Raw genomic sequence first — 18,623 nt, 5'->3', positions numbered from 1 at the left:
TTAGAACAGTTCTTCTGCGAATGCACAAAAGGCTTTTGGACATTTTTCACCTACACTGGTGACTAAAGAACAAAGCAGCCAAGTTACAAAACTAAATCACTTTAACTTTTTTGGTTTCTTTTATTATTTTTTTTTCTTTTTTTGCTGTTCATTTGTTTTTTGGTTGTTTTGTTTTAGTTTGTGTGGTTTTGAGTTGAATGTACTAAAAACTAAAAACTCCTTGCGTAAAAAAAAAAAAATGAAGAAATGTATTTACAAATAACATAAACTGTAAGGACTTGGTGTGTGCAGTTCGTGGTCTTAAAAAAAAAAAAAAACATCTTTCAAATTTCTAAAAGTTTCTTCTGCAGCATTCAGATCCACACTGCTGTGGTGGACAGTGCATTAAATCAGTGGACTTAGACACACAGTTCATTTTCTGAACTGGGTTCTTTTCAGTGTGCAGTTTGCATGATCTTCCTGTGCATGCATGGGTTTGCTGTGGGTATTCTGGTTTCCTCCATCAGTCCAAGCACATATCACTATACAAGTTTATTGGTGTCAAAATAAAATAAAAGCCTATTTTTGCCACAGAAAAGTGTGTGTCTGTATCTGTCCTGTCACAGAGTTTCATTGTTTCGTTCAGTGTCAGCTGGGACCTGTTGGATAAAATGATGGATGGATGGAACGTTGCTAGTGCTCCTTGTCCTGCGACACAAACTGACACAAATGTTAACCAACAAACCCAGACTTTAAATATCAGTCTTTCTTAATTTTGTGCATGGGAGTGTGTTGGTGAATAACTTCTCTCCTTGTATGGGTCATTAATCTGGAGGTGTGATGCTGCACTGCAGCACTTCGATGTGTCTCTATTTGTGCACGTGCATCTGTATATCCATGCCTCCTTGTGCGTTCATCTCAGAGGGTGTCAGGCAGGGTCGTGCGGGTGCCTTGGGGTACGTCTGCGTGCAGTTTAGTGTGTGCGTGGGTAAAAGGAGTCTATGAGCCGCCGCGGACCGCCTGCTAGGCCCGGTGACAGCTGGGGTCTTCTTCGTCAGTTGCGGCCCACTGCTCACTCAGACAGCCTTATTATGGGAGGCCTCCCACTGCGATTCACCAACACACACTCTGACACATGCACGCACACATGCACAAAAACAAGACGCCCAACCCTTGGTCTCCTGTGGCCTTTTCCCTGGGTGCTGTCCAACCGGGCCACAGCAGGGGCCACCTGGCCTTCACAGAATAAGAAACCGGCAATGTTTGATATCTCAATTAAGTTCCTGCAGCAAGACGGAGGTATAGTCATTCAACAGCAGAGATACGAGTGGTAATAGAAAAGTAACTCTCATCTGTTTAAGATTTGATTGACTGTATGTTTTTTGTTGAGGTTGTTTTTTTTTGTCCCTGGCTCTCTTTGCAGTCACACACAGACAGCGGTTAAGGTTTCTCCATCGTCCTGTACATACTTGAACCGAGAAGCGTGGATGAACAACACAGAAGAATGTATTGTCTTGATGGGAGCATTTCATTAAACCCCACTTGTTTAGTGCCCTTGTTCACATTATTGTTTTCAAGCCCTCAGCGAATCACACTGACTCTTCATCACGAAGTGCTGCCTGCTCTCAATAAACCAGCCATTTTTTTCTGTGCTTTCTCAATAGAAGGTGCCAGGAAAATGTTCATATCCTTGAGCTGTTCAAGAGTGATACACAAAAGCCATTGTGTCCACTCGGAGGAAATAGAGGGGGGGGGCGAATGGCACACATAATACACATTCTCAAGGGCCATGAAACATATTCTTTTCTGTGATTTCATTGGAGCCATGATTTAGTGAATATAAGCGCTGACATGCACAAATAAATACGACAAAAGAGTAAAGACCGAGCTCTCCTCATTAAGATTAGTAAACAACCGTGCCCGCTGTGTGGCTACTTTCTTAAACAAGGCCTTCTCATCATCTACAAGGACAGCAGGAAAGCATCATAAAGAAATATCATCCATAAACTGTAAGTACCGTGCCAAGAGATGTGCCCATGTGAACACAATGCCACACACAAACACCCCTACCTACTCCATAATTACACGGCAAGCATGCGGGTGCACGTCCCCGGCTGACAGTGTGTATAAACTCAGGCAGAGATATGATCTAGTGAGGAGCTGCTCTTATTAAATATTAACAAACGCCATTCCCAAGTAGCCTCAATCCCCACAAGCACCTCCAATGCCAGTCAGAGCCTCAGCCGAGCTATCTCGCGTCACTACAGAACCTCTCTCCCCGCTGAATAGGCTGCTGTGCTTTTTCTAAGAAAGAGTTCAAAGAGGCAGAAAAGGGCGAGGGGTGGGGGTGGGGTGGGGTGGGGGGGGGGGGGGGGGGGGGGAGCGCAACGGCGGTGAATGTGCTTGCTATACATGTTCTAACTCAATCCTTTTTTATCTATAGGGACCTGCCGACGTCGTCATATGGGGAAATTAGTGGAAGTGGAATTCAAATCAGCGCTATCAAAATGGGGTTGCAAAGTGTTTGAACAGAATTTCACAACCTCGACTTCACCCCTGTGGTCGATTGTTAGGGAATAAATTGCGAGTGTATATGCGGGGAAGTTGGAATGAAAGCGTTTGATGTCCTACAAAACATGGCTCTCCTATGCACGCGCATGCAAATTACTGACGCCATATGGAAATTTAATGATGCATTTTTTAAAAGGGATGTATTAACTGACTCTTGATCACACAATTTTCTAAGTAAGCCCGCAATTAGCGCGCGCGCACGCACACACACTGGCATTGACTTAACAACAAATAGGCAGCCCACCCACAAGACACAGGCTCAAAGATAAAGGGAAATGAATGATAAAAGAAAGTATGGACACAGGTCCACCCACATAACCGAACAGGCGCACACAACGGCAAAATGCAGCAGGTTCAAACGCATCAAAACTGTGCCGAAGCAAACACTTTTTTTTTTTTTTTTTTTTTTTTGTTGATTTGTTGTTTGGAAAGGAGCACGACTTAAAACCATAGAACTTTGACTTTATCTCTGCTTGAAATTCTGAAAAAAATATTGACAAATGCAATGTGCAAAGATAAAGAAAAGAATGATCACCTGAAAGTTGTAAAACTCTAAAAATAAAAGGCATCGGAACAACATAAGTGGAAAACTCAGTCTACAGTCCTTTTTTAAGGGAAAATTCAAATCACACACATACACGCACAAGGAGACTTGGCCCACCAACCGGCCTGCAGATGCAGTGAGGTGTGTTAGTGACGGCTAAAGCCTGCATTGTTCCTGACCAACCAACCTGTCTCGCACAATCCGCGGTCTCCCTGTTCACCCCATTACACTTGGAAAACTACAGGAAAATGGAGAAAAAAAAAAAAAAAAGAAAAAAGGGAGGAGGAAGTGGACATGGGAGAAATGGCGTAAAGGAAGAGAAGATGAGGAGGAGGAGGAGGAGGGGGGTTTGGGGGCTGAGACCCTTCACATCTGTCTAGGTACAATGTCAGAGCCTGCCTTTGAGTCGGTGGGGTTAAAAGAGGAGGCAGATCTTGCTGTGAATGCTGTTAAATGGTTCAGTGGTTTGACAGTGGCTGATGCTACAGACAGCGCCGCTCCCCCGGGATCCCACAGAGTCTCGCAGGCATGGCTCTTATCAAAATATACCTACCGCCTGCATTTACTTCAGAAATAAACAATAACACAGCGGGGAAGGAGGGAGAGATCTAAGGAGTCATTGGATGCTTATGAAAACAGAATCAGTTTTTTAAACCGCTGTCGTAATTGTCTTGACAATTATGGGCGTAGCACACTGTATAGACGGCAAAGTGTGAAAGCAGATTATGCATTAATGTTCGGGCTTTGGCTCCTCAGGAGCCACGGGCATCTGGGTGGCGGATATGTGCATTTTTCAGCTTTTTGGGAGGGACTTAAAAAATAAACAACACAAAAATGTAATCCCAGTTGTAGCCCTCAAAGCTGTGTTTCAGCTGATAGTCACACGCACACACGCACACATGCAAGCAAACACACACACACACACACACGTAAGTAAAACCAGCACAGGCAAAACTGCTCCATTTTACCATCATTACACAGCACGGGTCCCTCGCTCCCTTTGGAGCCGTGTTCTGCCTCCGGTGCTACATTTGACGGTTTGTTGAGCGGCACGTAGGTGTGTAGCCTCCGCCGCGTTACGTGATCAAACAGCCCAACTGACGCATGGCCAATTATCCTGGCTGCCTCCTCTCATCTCGCGTTTAAGGAGAGGGAAAGTAAAAAAAAAAAAAAAAAAAAAAAAAAAAAACAGAGAGGGAGATGGAAAGAGGGAGATGGAGGGAGTAGAAAAGGGCTGGTGGTGTGTTTATCGAAGAATGGCAGATGCAAAGGCACCTCTCTCCCTGTTCTGCAGGGAAGCTGACATGTGCGCCACTTTTGAAAAAGTAAACAATGGCTCACACACTTTTTTTTTTTTTTGTTGTTGTTGTGAATCTTTACCCTCAGCAAGCTGTAAATAGGCCAAGATAAAACAGCCTAAAAGAATATCGGGCCTCAGAAGTGACGTGGTGTGTGTCTGCGCTCCCCTTTAGTCCCGGTCGGTAAGATTAGGGTTTGTTCCATCCAAGAGGCACAGTGTGTTTTTTTGAGCAAATATTAATATTTTTTTTCTTCTCAAAGACCATCCCACTCTGTAACAAGGTCAATAGAATGTTGAACTTTGCTCTTATTCCTGCACCAATTTTTCCTCTACCCCCTGTTGTTCCCCTAAACAGATGTATTACTGCTTGAAAATTCAGTCGAAGGTTAAATTTAATCAATTTCCTTTCTCTGCCGCTAGGTCATGAGGTTGTATTAAAGTGCTGTTGCTGCTGCTTTGCCCTTGTTATGTTTTAATGAACTTTTTTTCATCATTATTGTTTATGAAATTCCTCTGAAGAGGGGAGGCGAGCCACAAATATTAACACAAAATAAATCACTAGCCAAGATGACACCATCCTTACTCCACAGGTGAAGAAGGGAATGAACTGACTTCAACATACTCTGACCAGACCTGCAGTCTCTTTGAGATCAGGGGATATTACAGTCCAAGATGCAGTTGGTGGCAAATAGTGTTTGGAGGCATTTCCTCTTTTAAAGAAGCCACGGGCTGGGAAATAATGTTCCTCTATTTCGCTGGCAAAGAGGAAAGGGTGGCAGACAGGAGAGAGGGCAGTAAAAAGAAAGCAATTACAATGGGAACAGCAGTTACTGACAGTCACTTACAGGGGCCTTGGTTTTGGCTCAGATCACTGCACACAACAGTTGGAAAGTAGCAGAAAAGTAAAAGTGGGGGTGTGAAGGGAAGAGAAAAATTCAATTTTTGGCTTTTCAAAAACGAGCAGGACAGGAGAGGAGGAAGACCTGGGAGAAAGTTGCAAACACTTTTTTGTCAATGATTACCATATTGGTTCAGATATCTGACGTTTTGAAATACTGCAAGTCAAATCTGCCGTGAGTATGAAACACTGAGGGAGGAGTAGGTAGACAGAGAGCATGTAGCAAAACCAGGGTGAGAGAGTGGTTTGACTTATATTTGGACTAAAACGGTACTACAAAAGTGGAACTGAGAAAGACTACAGGAGCACAATGAGCAAATAAGTGAATTTCTTAACACTACCACTTACCGACAGAGGCTCGGGACCTGGCGGAATATCTTTTGACCTTGCCACTTAGTGTAGTGTTGTCTCTCTGGGCCGTCTCGGACTCCCTCTCCATCAGGGTGGTCAGCTCCTGGACCAGCGCGCCAAGGTAGGCTGCGTTCAGGAAACCGAGGACCGTGTGGGGTTCTGTTAATCTCGAAAGAACTTGGAGCTCCTCAGCAAAGGCTTGGGTGAGAAGGGGAATCACATGGGAGAAACCCCTCGCCAGTCGGTCAAAGCCAGTCTCACCGCCGGGGCTGGAGCACAGCGATGAGTGCAGGATACCCAGCACATGTTGACGTTTTAAACCCTAGAATTAGAAAAAAAATAAATAAATAAAAATAATACTGATCATTTTCTGTCCGCCACAACAGATGATCAGTTTTACTGCACCTGGTATTGTGCGAGCACTTCTGACTCGGGGTAAAGGAAGAAAAGCTGTTGCAGACAGTGAACGCGTTCAGTGATGGACAGAGTGGACTTCGGTCTGAGTTCGGGATGTTCTGGGCTGTGTGAAGACAGTCGGTCCATCAGGTAGCGGCGCAGCTGGAGGCGAACGATATCCCACGCCTCCTGGATCTAAACACAACATACATCACCACGATACAGATAAATGCTTTTATTTTAGCTTATTTAACAACTGAAAATAATGAACAAATTAGAAAAATGTGAGGAGACACTAAGATGGAGCAAAATGTGGCATTACCTCTAATGAAGAGTCATCTCTGACCGTATGTAACAAGTGGATGGAGGAGGCCGTCATCTGAGGATGAAGAGGTGAAGATGAGGAAGCATGGGGAAAGCTAACACCACAATTGGCAGACAGCTTCAACAGTAGCTGAAGTGTCACTTCTTCTTTCGCCTCTTCTTCAGATTTCAAGTAGTGGTGCTGAAAAAAAAAAAATAGAGGAATGAGGATGTTAATTTTACTATAGGAAGGAGAAAATTACCTCAAGATACGAGACCGCGTGCGTAATTGGACATAGGAGGGTCGTCTGATTCTGAAGGAGTTGATAATAAACAGGACCTCTACTCAATAGACAGCTAAGTACTAATAAAGGACTATAACTGTAGTTAAGTGTGAAATTAAAAATATAATACAGGCTGATTTAATTGTTATCATAACATCCCATCAGTGTTTCAGAGTTCTCTGTTCTCAAAGCGGCAATTTATTTTAAAAATATTTCAAATTAGCAGCAGTGAGAAGATGATTATGACCGTCTTCAATCAGTGTCTTCATCATCCTGACACATTACCAGCGCTTTGAAGAAGTCCAGGAGCTCCTGATGTCCTGGCCTCAAGCTGTTTTGCATTCTGAGGTTGAACCACTGGAGGCACTCTGTCGGACTCGGTGGACGATCTCCTGCCCGGGAGTCTCCCATTTTGGTCTGGAGCTCCTTCAGTTGCTGTTCAATGCTAAATGAAAAGAAAATACAGTCTTTTTTTTACAAATACTTTTCAGAAAAAATGAACATTGAATTGTATCAACTCCCCCCTCTGCTTTGCTGTGACCAAACTGTCATCTGCAGGAACAGTTTCCACAAACTGAACGCTGATTGTTGAGACAGGAGATAAGACCTAACCACTCAAACATATCCAAATAAATACTGCAGACATGTTGGAATAATGTGCAAACTGCGCCACACTGCACAGACCCTGGAAATGCATGCAGATCTACACACCGTGTTGCACAAGGTTCTCCTTCACTCTCATTCAGTGTTTCCACTGCAGGAAGACAGATGCAGAAGCATCAACAGTAATGTACACAGACGTCTGTATACTAGAGTGTGTGTGTGTGTGTGTGTGTGTGTGTGTGTGTGTGTGTGTGTGTGTGTGTGTGTGTGTGTGTGTGTGTGTGTGTGTGTGTGTGTGTGTGTGTGTGTGTGTGTGTGTGTGTGTGCTACATATCTGGTGTGAAGTGGCATTACAGGCATCGGCAGGCATCTGAGATACACACTTCTTGCCTTCTCATGTCTTACTCGTTGTCATGACACACACACACACACACACACACACACACACACACACACACACACACACACATACACACAACTCTTTTGATTTTAACAGACAGCATCAGCTATTCAGCTTCCTCTTTAATATGACAGATTAGAAATGACATCTTTGGGCGCTACATGTTTAGTCATTTCCATGCAAATCCAGGCATATATATCGGGGAATGTGACGCTGTGTGTGAGTGTGTGTGCATGCGTTCTCGTATTTCTATCCTTGTTGGGGCCAAATGTCCCCACAAGGATAGCAAAACGTGGAACGACGTGCCTTGTGGGGACCTTTTTCCGGTCCTAAGTAGGAGAAACAGTGTTTTCTTGACCATGTTGTTGTTACTGAAAAAAGTAAAAGTGCAAAAACATTTCTTTAGGGTTAGGCTTTATTGTGGTGTGGGTTAGGGTTAGGGTAAGGGTCAGGGTTAGGGGCTAGACATGAATGGGAGTCAATGGACGGTCCCCACGAGGATAGAAATACGAGACTGTGCGTGTCTGTGTGTGTGTGTGTGTATGTAGCCCTACACACCTACATAATTAAACATGTCACGGTGTTGTGAACGCTGCTATTGTGTTCACATTTGGATGACTGCATGCCCGTAGACATGCATATGCATAACACTCCATAAAAGAATGTATGTAGGAGTGTAAACGTGTGAGCGTTTTTTTTTTTAAATGATAAACTGTGCATTTCATCAGTTAATGAACAAAAATCAATTAAGAAAGTAACTTCAAGAACACCTATAAAAGAAGAGCTTGAACCCTTTTAATGGCATATTTTATCGATTACTTAAGGGGATTTCTGAAAAGTTTTATATAAATGCATAGTTTTTATTTCTGCAAAAACTCACTGTGAAACAAGCTTCATCATAACATTCCAAAAAAATTATTCATCAAATATTTTATGGGCAATAAATACAATATAAAACTATAAATATAGGTATACTTAACATCTCTAAATCCCAAATTTGCGTGTGTCTGTGTGTGCATGTGTGTGCATGTGTGTGTATATGTTTTAGTATACATGATACAAAGCCAAAGAGCCATTTCCCCATCGGGCTTATACCCTACTGCAGGTCTATAAACTGCCTCCTGCCTGCTTCTGGGCCATGAACGCATCCAGATGTCTTACAATGGCAACACATTAAATAACCGTTCAATCTGACACACTTTCATTTCAGAGGGGAAAAACGCAAGGGGATAAAATGTTATAGACTGTTACAAACTGCTATCCTCTAGATTGAACACTGCCTAATGATATTGTTCTCTCTCTCGTTAACTACCCTCCTCTCTCGCTCTTTTCTTCTTCTTTAGGCAGGCCAGATGATGCATCTCACTTCATTCTCTTGACACCAATGTGCTGACTGACAGAAACCCTGATTATAAAGTGGGTGTTTTTTTTTTGTGTGTGTCTGTGTGTGTGTGTGTGTGTGTGTGTGTGTGTGTGTGTGTGTGTGCGCGTGTGTATTTGAGTCATTTGACGCCAAGCGATATTTGTCACACAAGTACGGAGCTATCAAACACTAAAGAGGGCCTCTGCTGTGTTATTTCAGCTGCGCGTCTCTGTTTTGGCGTTGCGGCGCGCGTTCCTGCCTATTGGTGAGGAGCAGGCATTCCCCCAAACGCCCCAAACCTCACGGCGTCAGCTCACGACAAACATTACCTGGCTTTAGTTTTTTCAAGAATATAGTGAAAACAGTATGACTTTTGATCAAATGTAGCTTTGGACACAGTACAATTAAAAAAAAAAACAAACAAGTTTTTCTTTTCTTACTATGCAGGGTAGAAAAAATATAACAAGAACGAACATTTAAGAAAAAAAGTGAAGCTTGATGGTTCACTTAAAAAAAGAAAAAAAGTCTGGATCTCCAGGGGAGATTGCTCCTCCACGTCTTTCAGCGAAACCTTGCTGTAGATTAAATGACTGCACGGAGCACTATATGTGTGTTTATAGTACGTCATAAACAGGGATATTCGTTCAGGGCTCCACCCCAGGACTTTACGTAGACAGCAGGTTTAAAATGAGCTTCCATCTGTAGCTCACTTTTTCACCAACTTTTCAAAGTTCATTAAAACGGAAAATGTATAAGTAGACGACAAACTTCTCTCTGTCATTCAGTTTTACAACAGAGCTGACGACAAACAGATTTCAATCTGTCCTGGTAGTCTGAGACGCTCTCTGGGATTGTCTGAACATAGAACAAAAGTGTCGAGGTAAATCTCGGATGCGGCCAAGGAAAATGGCTTATCGGCCACACAGTCTGTCTCCAGTCCCACTTCCCATCATCTCACTCCTGCCCTCACTGGAGGAAACACTGTGCTCTAATAGCTACTGCAACAACAGCTGCATTACTTTGACTCCAAAGCTTTCGCCTCTCTATTCCCCTCTTCCCTCTTTCTCTCCCCTCAAAACTCTCCGTTACCTAATTTTCTTTTCTTTACTCTCGCCTTTCAATTACCCCTCCTTAAGGCCCTGTGCTGTAAGTTATAAAGTCAATGTGGATGGTCTGTGTCAAGAAGTCCATCCAGCTCTCGACAATGCGGCGACCTTTTGCCCGCCGGTGTGAATGCTACCTGCGGCCTAATCAACTTGGCAGGATTAGCTCCGAACCTGATGACTTCCACTGCCGGCGGCTCAGACGCATTGGAAAGAGACAGAAAGGGTGCGAGGGAAAGGGGAAGGTAACAACTGGCGGAAAACAGAGCAGTCACAGAAAATAAAACCTCTCAGTGTTGCGAGTTAGGGCAACAATGGACAAACCGTTAATGGCAAAAACGCCGGAGCAGAACTCAACAAAAGACCCGGAGAATGAGAAAAGAGGTCGAGGAAACTAGGAGGAAAGAATTCTTTAGGCCTCTTGACAAACACGTCACTCATCTTACTCCAACTGACACACACACACACACACATACGCACACACACGCTCGCCGGTGAAATGAAATTTAATTGTTTTTCAGACCGGTTCAGCTCGACAGTCGACACCGCAGTCACGCTCCCCCCAACCTTCACCACTGCTGGGAGAGAAAGGGAGCAACTGGAGGTCTTTTATTAGATATGATGGCACATTTCACAGCTCCCTGACTTACAGAAACCCAATCCTGCGATTAGTCAGCGCTTTGACGTTATCTTAAGTTCCTTGTCAGAATTAATTTAGTGTGGGTGGGCTGCTGTGGGGCTGTCTGTCTGTCGTGCTCCGCTCCCCTCCGCTCGCCTACAGGAGGCGGGGGGGGAGGACTGGAGACAACCGGGGCAGGAAGATCCTTTTCAAATAAGCCCCAGCTCCAGTCAGTGCCAAACCAGCCGCCTGAGAACTAAATATCTCCTCCATCAAAGGGTCCCATTCTACGAGGGGAAAAGTAGTGAATGGGCTTGAATGAACAGGCTGAAAACAAATCCCGTCTTGGCCCAGGCTGTCGGCCACTTAGTGCCCTCGCCCCTCATCCTCCCATCAGCATCCCGCCAAGCTGACGATACCGGAGAACTGATACAGCTGATAGACCAACTTAACACACGTGTCACGCGCAGCTGAACACAAAATCAGCTCTTCTGCAAGTACTAGAGATACTGAAAGGGAACCCAGCACCATATTTTACTGTGGAAAGTGTTTGATTCCTTCTGCTTATTCAGTCTCAATCGCAAACACGCACAAACAGAAAAAAGTATTGATACTGGATCCTGATCAAGATTGTCAGGCGACTGGTGAGAGCCATTTGTGTTGCGAGTGTGAAACCGAAGGCCCGTCTGTCTGTCTCCGGGCCCTTACTGACACTTCATTAGAGGTCTTTTCCTGGTGGCCCACCCCATCCGGCCCCACTCCCGCCCCGGCTCTATCCCATCTGATGAAAACTAATGGATTACAGCATTTCAATTTGAGGGAGCCAGCTCTGTTGTCAGCCTATCTTAATCTCCTTCAATTAGGGGGCAGCTCTTAGGCAAATCTCTGACATCTGAGAACAGGGAGCAGGCCAGTCACTTCGACCCATAAACAGGTTGGAGTCTTTCACGGGTGTGAGCAGCTCCGTTTCCTCTACTTTTTTTGGTTTCTCTTCCGTAATTTGTCCTGGACACTGATAAGACAACCAGGAAGGAGGAGATTGGGGGTTTTGGATGTACTTGCATGCGCATCTGTGTATATATGTTCGCGGCCCACCCTGGTCGAGACGGAGGCCTCGCGGGATTCTTTTTTTTTTTTTTTTTTTTCACCTGGATGAATCCCAAGAGAAAACGGGTTGTCCTGAAGTAGCCCGCAAGGAAGTTAGTTGCAGTCTGACAGAGAAACTGACCAGTGGTCCCCCACAGCGAGAGGAGGATTGCCTTATTTTTAGCCCCATTCTCCATTATCTGGACGCTTTGTTCTCATAATGGTTATCCCTCTCCCATCTGCAGGAACACAAAATAACCCTTTAATGCTTAGAAAGCAGAAAAATGGCCCGGCCTTCAGTAATAAGCCTTGAATTACCTACCCAAGGGTTTTCGTTTCAAGATGTGGAATCTTCAATTATTATGTTCCCATTTAGAAGGAGGAAGGAAAGAAAAAGAGAAAAGGGGAGGGAGACAGTGGGAGAGAGTGAAGAAGGAATGAGTCCCAGACACTAATGGTGCCAGAGTGAGGCTTTGTTCACTTGCTACATTTAGCCTGTCCTTCATCATCTGCCCTCAGCCTCACTACGCCACAAACGATAAAAGACCTGAAATATAGATTTCTCTTTTTCTTCTCTGCCCCCATGTCTCACTCTTTATCAATCTATTTGGGCTCTCCAACTATCCGTGTCTGCCATCAGTGACGGATATCCAGATATCTGTATTCCAGCCGTCAGTGCACAGAAATAATAATAATAAAAAAAGGAAAATCTGATTTAAGTATAGTTTTCTTCCGAAGCACATGATGGACAGGCTGTCCTTGTAATTAATAAAACTGAAGAGGCAAAAGAGGACTCCCATTTCAGTTTCTATTTAAAGCGATTGACCCAAAATATCGGGAACATTTGGAAGTTAATTTTTAAAGTTCGCCTCGGCAAATCAGTCCGTCGGAAATACGGCCTGAAGCAAAATGTCACCAAAAAAAACAGTAAACTGTCGACGACAACAGCAGGCCAAAGTGAGTGGACAAACAACAGAGCAAACAAAGTCTGTGAAAAGAAGAGCTAGACAAGGCTGAATGAAAAAAGTTATAATAACTTGGATGGTGCTGAGGCAATTAGACATAGACATATGATCATGTGTTCGTCTGACTACACAGTGTCTTTAAGCTTCTAGTCAGTTCGGATTATTTGCTCTCGTGCTTCATTCCTTCAAATAGACATCTCAGCTGTGACATTATTATTTCAGTCTGAATCACTTTTAATCAAACTTTGCTTTTAATTACTATATTTGAGAGTCAAGAACCTGAATCCATGGTAATAATATGGCCTTCCACACCTCCACACTCTGCTGCTGCTGCTACTTTAACCAGTTTCATGTGTTTTTTGTGAAAATAGATGTGTCAGCATGGACCTTATATATAGTTTTACCAGCAACTTCTTGATGATACTGGAAAGTTCTCATAGATGAAAATTAATATCCATATACACCAAAGACAGAGGTCTCAGAACACAAAAACAAAAAGCCTGAAGATATTTAAATTCATAGTTCAGATCAGTTTGCTATATAAACACACTGGAAGGGTTGAGACGATTAGAAAGACAAAGCGTTAGAAAGAAAGATACAATACATATATTTTAAGGTGCTCTCCCTTTCAGCTTTTTCCTCCTTATTCTTCATACACGTCAGGGAAAAACCTCGATATGTGGAAATTGTTTGAGAAGCAATATAATTCATCACAGTGAAAGACAACGCTTTAACTATGTTTTGTCACAATAACAGTTTGACTCTCCCTTTACTGAGGTTGTGTTTAGTTTCCCAATCGACACAGAACATTACATCGCACTCTGTCTCCTGTCATCTACTGACACTCACGGAAAGAAAGGAATCACCATAAAGGTGCATTAAAATGGTTTATGCTGTAGGTATTTGGGATGAAGACAAGCGGGGCCAGTCAGATGGACCTCTTCACGGCTCTGACTAACCTGGCAGCATTAAGATTGAGTTTCTCCTCTGTGTCTTTAAGAAACGTTTCAAAGTCCAGATCAGAGGAAATCCCCGGAACCAGGAACTCCACGAAGGCATGGTCTTCAGGAAAATCCCCTGGCCACTCCATGATGCTCTGCAACACAGAGAAACAGAATTAGAGGGAGGGAGGGAGAGAGAGGGAGAGAGACGGCCTTATGCTATTAAAAACACGACATGTGATGTGTATGAGTTCATAAAACAAAATAATGAAAAAGACATCACCAGTGTCAGGATTGAATCAACAATGTAGACTGACATCAATCCACTGTACAATCTGGAGTGTTGTATTATCCCAGCTGTCCATCAAAAGACAGACACACACACACACACACACACCACACACACGTTCTTTAATAATTTGAAAGTTCCTCAAAGAGGAATGTTATTAGGAGGCACAAATCAAATTCAGCTGACACACCTGAAACAAAAGGAAGGTTATCAACAGTTACTTCTAGTCACCCCTCCTCTTTCCTCGGAAAGCCATTTGCAGGAGGAGGGCCCCTGATCAAAATGCATTGCCTCAGCCTCCAACCACTTCTACCTACTGACGCCACAGTGAGTTAACATTGGCAAGAAAAGACCAAATAAATAAACAATGAGGTGAGATGCTCTTCAGTCAAGGCTTTAAATAAACAACTCATCTCCTTAGGTCTCTTCCCGAACCGAGGGCCACCCCCCCTACCCTGTGGTGCTTAACGCTCATGCTAACAGCCAATCCCACATCGGTGCCACGCTGCTGGGTCTCATATCAACATTGTCATCAGCGCGAGTCAAGTGGAAGGTAATGGAGAGTGTCTGTGTCAATTTGGCTTTCTCACACTCCGCCTCTCACCCCGTCTCGTCATCTGCTCTGATTTTAATAATCCCTGTCAAACTCCAAACAGCTCCCTGCACTCCTCTGCTTCCTCGCCGCCGCATACAGTCTGTGCCACTCTCCCTGACAGGGTAGACAGGAAGCTCAACATTCATTTAGCCTGCACAAAGGGAGGCCTGTCCAGCTGGACAAATATTATTTTCCTCTGCTGACAGCCTCACCAGTTAAGCTTGTCCTTTATTATTTCTCCCTCTCTTCTTCCCTCTCGCTGCTTCCCCTCATCATCACGCTCCCTCAGCGCCGCAGCCCGAGAGGGGGGTCTGCGCACAGTCGCCGCTGAAAGGGGAGAGGATTTTCAATCCATGGATTATGAATGCAACATTGTAATTATATGGACTATGCAAGACAGTGATTTTGAATTGTGTCCTTCTGTGTGTGTGTCTGGAGTGTGTGTGTAACATTGTGTGTGTGTGTGTTGGTGAGCGATCGTCTCTTTCTGTGAATGTAAAACGAAGAGATGGATGGTAAGAAGGTTTGATTGTCCACAGTTTATGTCTGTTGGACTTTGTGGTCTGCCATCATTTCATCTGTTATCTTAAGCATGGGACTACTTGCGTGCATGTGTGTGTGAGTGTGAGTGTGTGTGTGTGTGTGTGTGTGTGTGTGTGTGTGTGTGTGTGCGTCTTAGGATTCACCAGACAGCACACAGGGCCTCATTAGTACTATACTTTAAATCATCCAGTCTCCATTGTCTTGTCATTAGCTCTTTAGAAAGCAGATGTTGGAGGAGCCCCTGTGTGTTTCACAGTGTTGCAACAGGGACAACTGGGCCAGGCACTGAGAAGTCTGCCTGCCTCAGACATAATCTAACTCCACAGCTATTAGAACGGGAGAAGAAACGCAGCCTCACAGACGCCACGCGCACCCGCAAACACACACACACACACACACACACACACACACACACACACACACACACACACACACACACACACACACACACACACACACACACGCACACACACACACACAAACACGTCACTGTCCTATCTCTCTTGCTGCTGCCTGTCTACTCCAGCTAGGCTAACACACAAGCCCATTTACAGTAATGAGTTTGTCCTGAAATATTTAGCAGCGTGTCCCCCAGGCTGCCGCTTTAAAACCACTTAGAGCATGTCAAGTTAAAGTCAACATTACTTTAAAGGGGGTACCTAACAGTCTGCTGTAAAGGAAACATAATAAATTAAACAGGTGAATATTCTAAGATCACAACAGTGGCGATAACTATCTCATGTGAACCCATGGGAGAGCGAGGCTTTACTGCTCCGGCACAACCGGCTGGCCTGCTGTGTTACACGGATTCCAAAAGCTCCTCTTAACCTGGTGGGAAAACGCTTTACCACATGTGTCTCATCAGGCGTGACAGTGAAATTGAAAAGGTGCAAATGTAGTTAGAATGTCGCGGTCACTTTTTCCTCAGTTACAGGAAAACGGGTGGACCTAATATCTTCCTGAAATATGCTGTTTAAAACTGTTCGGAAAATGAAAACTTGCATCTACATAACAAATGTCTGTGTGACGAGCCCACTCCGAGGGAATGAATAATACATGACTTATTCCCAATGTTACTCGCTGCTGTCTGGTGGCGTAATCACCATCATTCAGCAATATTAAAAGTGTGCTGAGCAATGACTCGACAGCTGAATAACAAGACACATTTGTCAGATGGGAGGAGATCGTATTGTGTCACTTTATGCAATTCAGACTGTCAGTCTTTCAGTCAGTGTAGCACAGTGTGAATGTGCATTCGGTATAGCAAAGATGATGCACATGCAAAAGTAGATTGTCTCAATTGTCGTACTTTTCCAGGTGACGAAAATGTGACAGTGCAGAGTAAATAAAGCATGTCAGCAACCATTTCCACAATTTGAGAAGCATCTCAATGACAACAGTCCATCCATTCATCTTTGATGATGCTTTATCCAACTCGTTTTAACTCTTGCTTTACATGTTCAATGAGCACCTTACTTTCCGGGTTGTGAGACACATACGACAGAGAAACAATATCACGGAGGGAATAAATAGAGGATGATAAAGCGATTAAGACAGACAACCTATTCTATCCAGATAATGTGAAACAAAGCAATTATCAGGCTAAAGATTAAGAGAACATGTGCATCAGTAAATCTGTCTCTGACTCAGACACACTTGAACCAACTGGTAAGAAGAAGAAGTAATACTTAGTGAAAGTAATTGGATGTACAGTGAAAAGGAGAAAAACATATTTGCATGAAATATTTCAGTAAGTTGAAGAAGAAGTATAAAACAGTGTTAGTTGAAGTGATGTCTCATTTTTTGTATTTTTAGTGTATTTTCTTTTGTAACTGTGTTTTAACATCTGAAGCATATTGTGCTGCACATGCATGAAAAGTGCTCTATAATTATTAAATTTGATTTGCTTTTCACCTAAAAATTAATTACTAGCATTTACAATTTATAGGGTAGCTTTGTAATCTGATATCGCAAAAATCAAGGTGGTGTTGTGTTAAAGTCTTGTGTTAAAGGTCTTGTGTGTCAATCCTTCATTCTTGATGAAGAATTTCTTCAAGACTTTAGAGCCCATGGCACTGACTAGAACAAGGATGCCAACTTTTCATTGACAAAATGTTGGCCAGTTCTTTGAAAACCTGGTGTCATGAATGGACAGTACGGTGTAGATATACTTCTCTTAATCAGTCTTTTTCGGAGTGACTGTTCATTTCAGTGTGTGTTATCACATGGTTTGGTCAATTTGGTCACAAAAAGAGAGCACAGTTACCCCAAATCATGCCAAATGACATGATGATGCTCAGTCCTAACAGCGAAAATGCTCTTAAGTTGGAATCCAAGCTGGGTTTGTGGCATGCCTTTGTGGAGTTTGCATGTGTGGGTTTTCTCACACTATTCAGACTTTTTCCAACAGGATGGAAACACACATGTAATCAGGGATTCAATATTGTCTATAGGTGTGAATCTGTGTTTGTGACTACTGTCCATCGCTTTGTTTGTCAAAGAATTGGTAGTATGTTCAGGATGCATCCTGTCTTTGTTCCTCATCAGGTGGGATCTGCTTCAGCATCCCATGACATCAGGTTGGACACAGCAGTGTAAAAGATTTATTGAGCATTTGATGAGTGATGGTTCTGAAATAAAAATACATAGAAACATTTATGCTGTTTTATTGTGGCTGTCTCCACTAGGGTAAATTCTTGTCTTGTCTTATGTTGATTTTTTTCAGGATTTAGTAGCTTCTTTAAATAAAAAACAGAAAAAAAACTATTGTCATCTTACCACCTTTAACCAAACAGATAATCTACACAGGAGGAGGAGAAGTGAATTACAACCCCCCAATCCTTTAAATCTGAGTATAATGTGTGACAAAATGCAATGGATTCGCGGATTTCCCGTGACAATACATGCATGTGTTATGTGTAGGTTGATTCATGAAGAAAACACAAAAGCATTGCAGAGAGTGCCTGCTCTGATTCTGTTTTGATTCCTGCCTTACCCTTTTCAAGATCCTTTGCTAATCCATCCAGGGTTAATCCAGTGAAAACGTGACCGACATCACGGCCACCCACATTTTGCTGATATATATCCACGGCATTCATTCGCTTTTATAAAAACATCGCTGGATCATCACTGTTTGGCAGCACGTGTTGCATTCTCATATAAATACATACTTGAAAACAACCACTGTCACTCAACATTAAACAAACGCGACATACAGCAGGTTTGGTGAACAGTAGCGCGACTCCGGAAAGATATATCCAGCGAAATTTACATTTTATTCTCTCAGGTGGCTATAATAGCTCCTGTTATTCAGTAAAAGACTGTGATAACCTGTTTTTTCTGTTGTTTCTAGAGCCCGAAAGCGTCCGTGACAACAACCTGGAAGCATCTCTGTGAAAACTTCCGCTCAATGGAAAAAACCAACTGATCAACCAAACAGGGGAAACAGGATCTAAACTTATAAAAATCCGCCCAAATTCGCCAATTAAAG

General features: G+C 43.4%; 1 protein-coding gene across 1 annotated transcript in view; it reads right to left on the bottom strand.

Moving 5' to 3' along the window:
* The window catches only part of kiaa0825 (KIAA0825 ortholog), a 105,905-nt gene extending 87,395 nt beyond the window's left edge, over positions 1-18,510 (bottom strand). The window contains exons 1-6 of the mRNA XM_030104892.1: positions 18,129-18,510; positions 13,725-13,861; positions 6,912-7,071; positions 6,362-6,544; positions 6,049-6,234; positions 5,641-5,965 (exon numbers count right to left, since the gene is read on the bottom strand). Of these exons, the coding sequence (XP_029960752.1) occupies positions 5,641-5,965; positions 6,049-6,234; positions 6,362-6,544; positions 6,912-7,071; positions 13,725-13,855 (985 nt within the window). The 5' untranslated portion in view covers positions 13,856-13,861; positions 18,129-18,510. The remainder of the gene's footprint in view (positions 1-5,640; positions 5,966-6,048; positions 6,235-6,361; positions 6,545-6,911; positions 7,072-13,724; positions 13,862-18,128) is intronic.
* Between the last annotated feature and the right edge of the window lie 113 nt (positions 18,511-18,623).

Source organism: Salarias fasciatus, chromosome 12 (genome assembly GCF_902148845.1).
Source record: "Salarias fasciatus chromosome 12, fSalaFa1.1, whole genome shotgun sequence".
Classification (NCBI taxonomy): domain Eukaryota; kingdom Metazoa; phylum Chordata; class Actinopteri; order Blenniiformes; family Blenniidae; genus Salarias; species Salarias fasciatus.
Note: the sequence above shows the minus strand (reverse complement) of the source record. Positions and strands in the feature narration are given on the sequence as shown.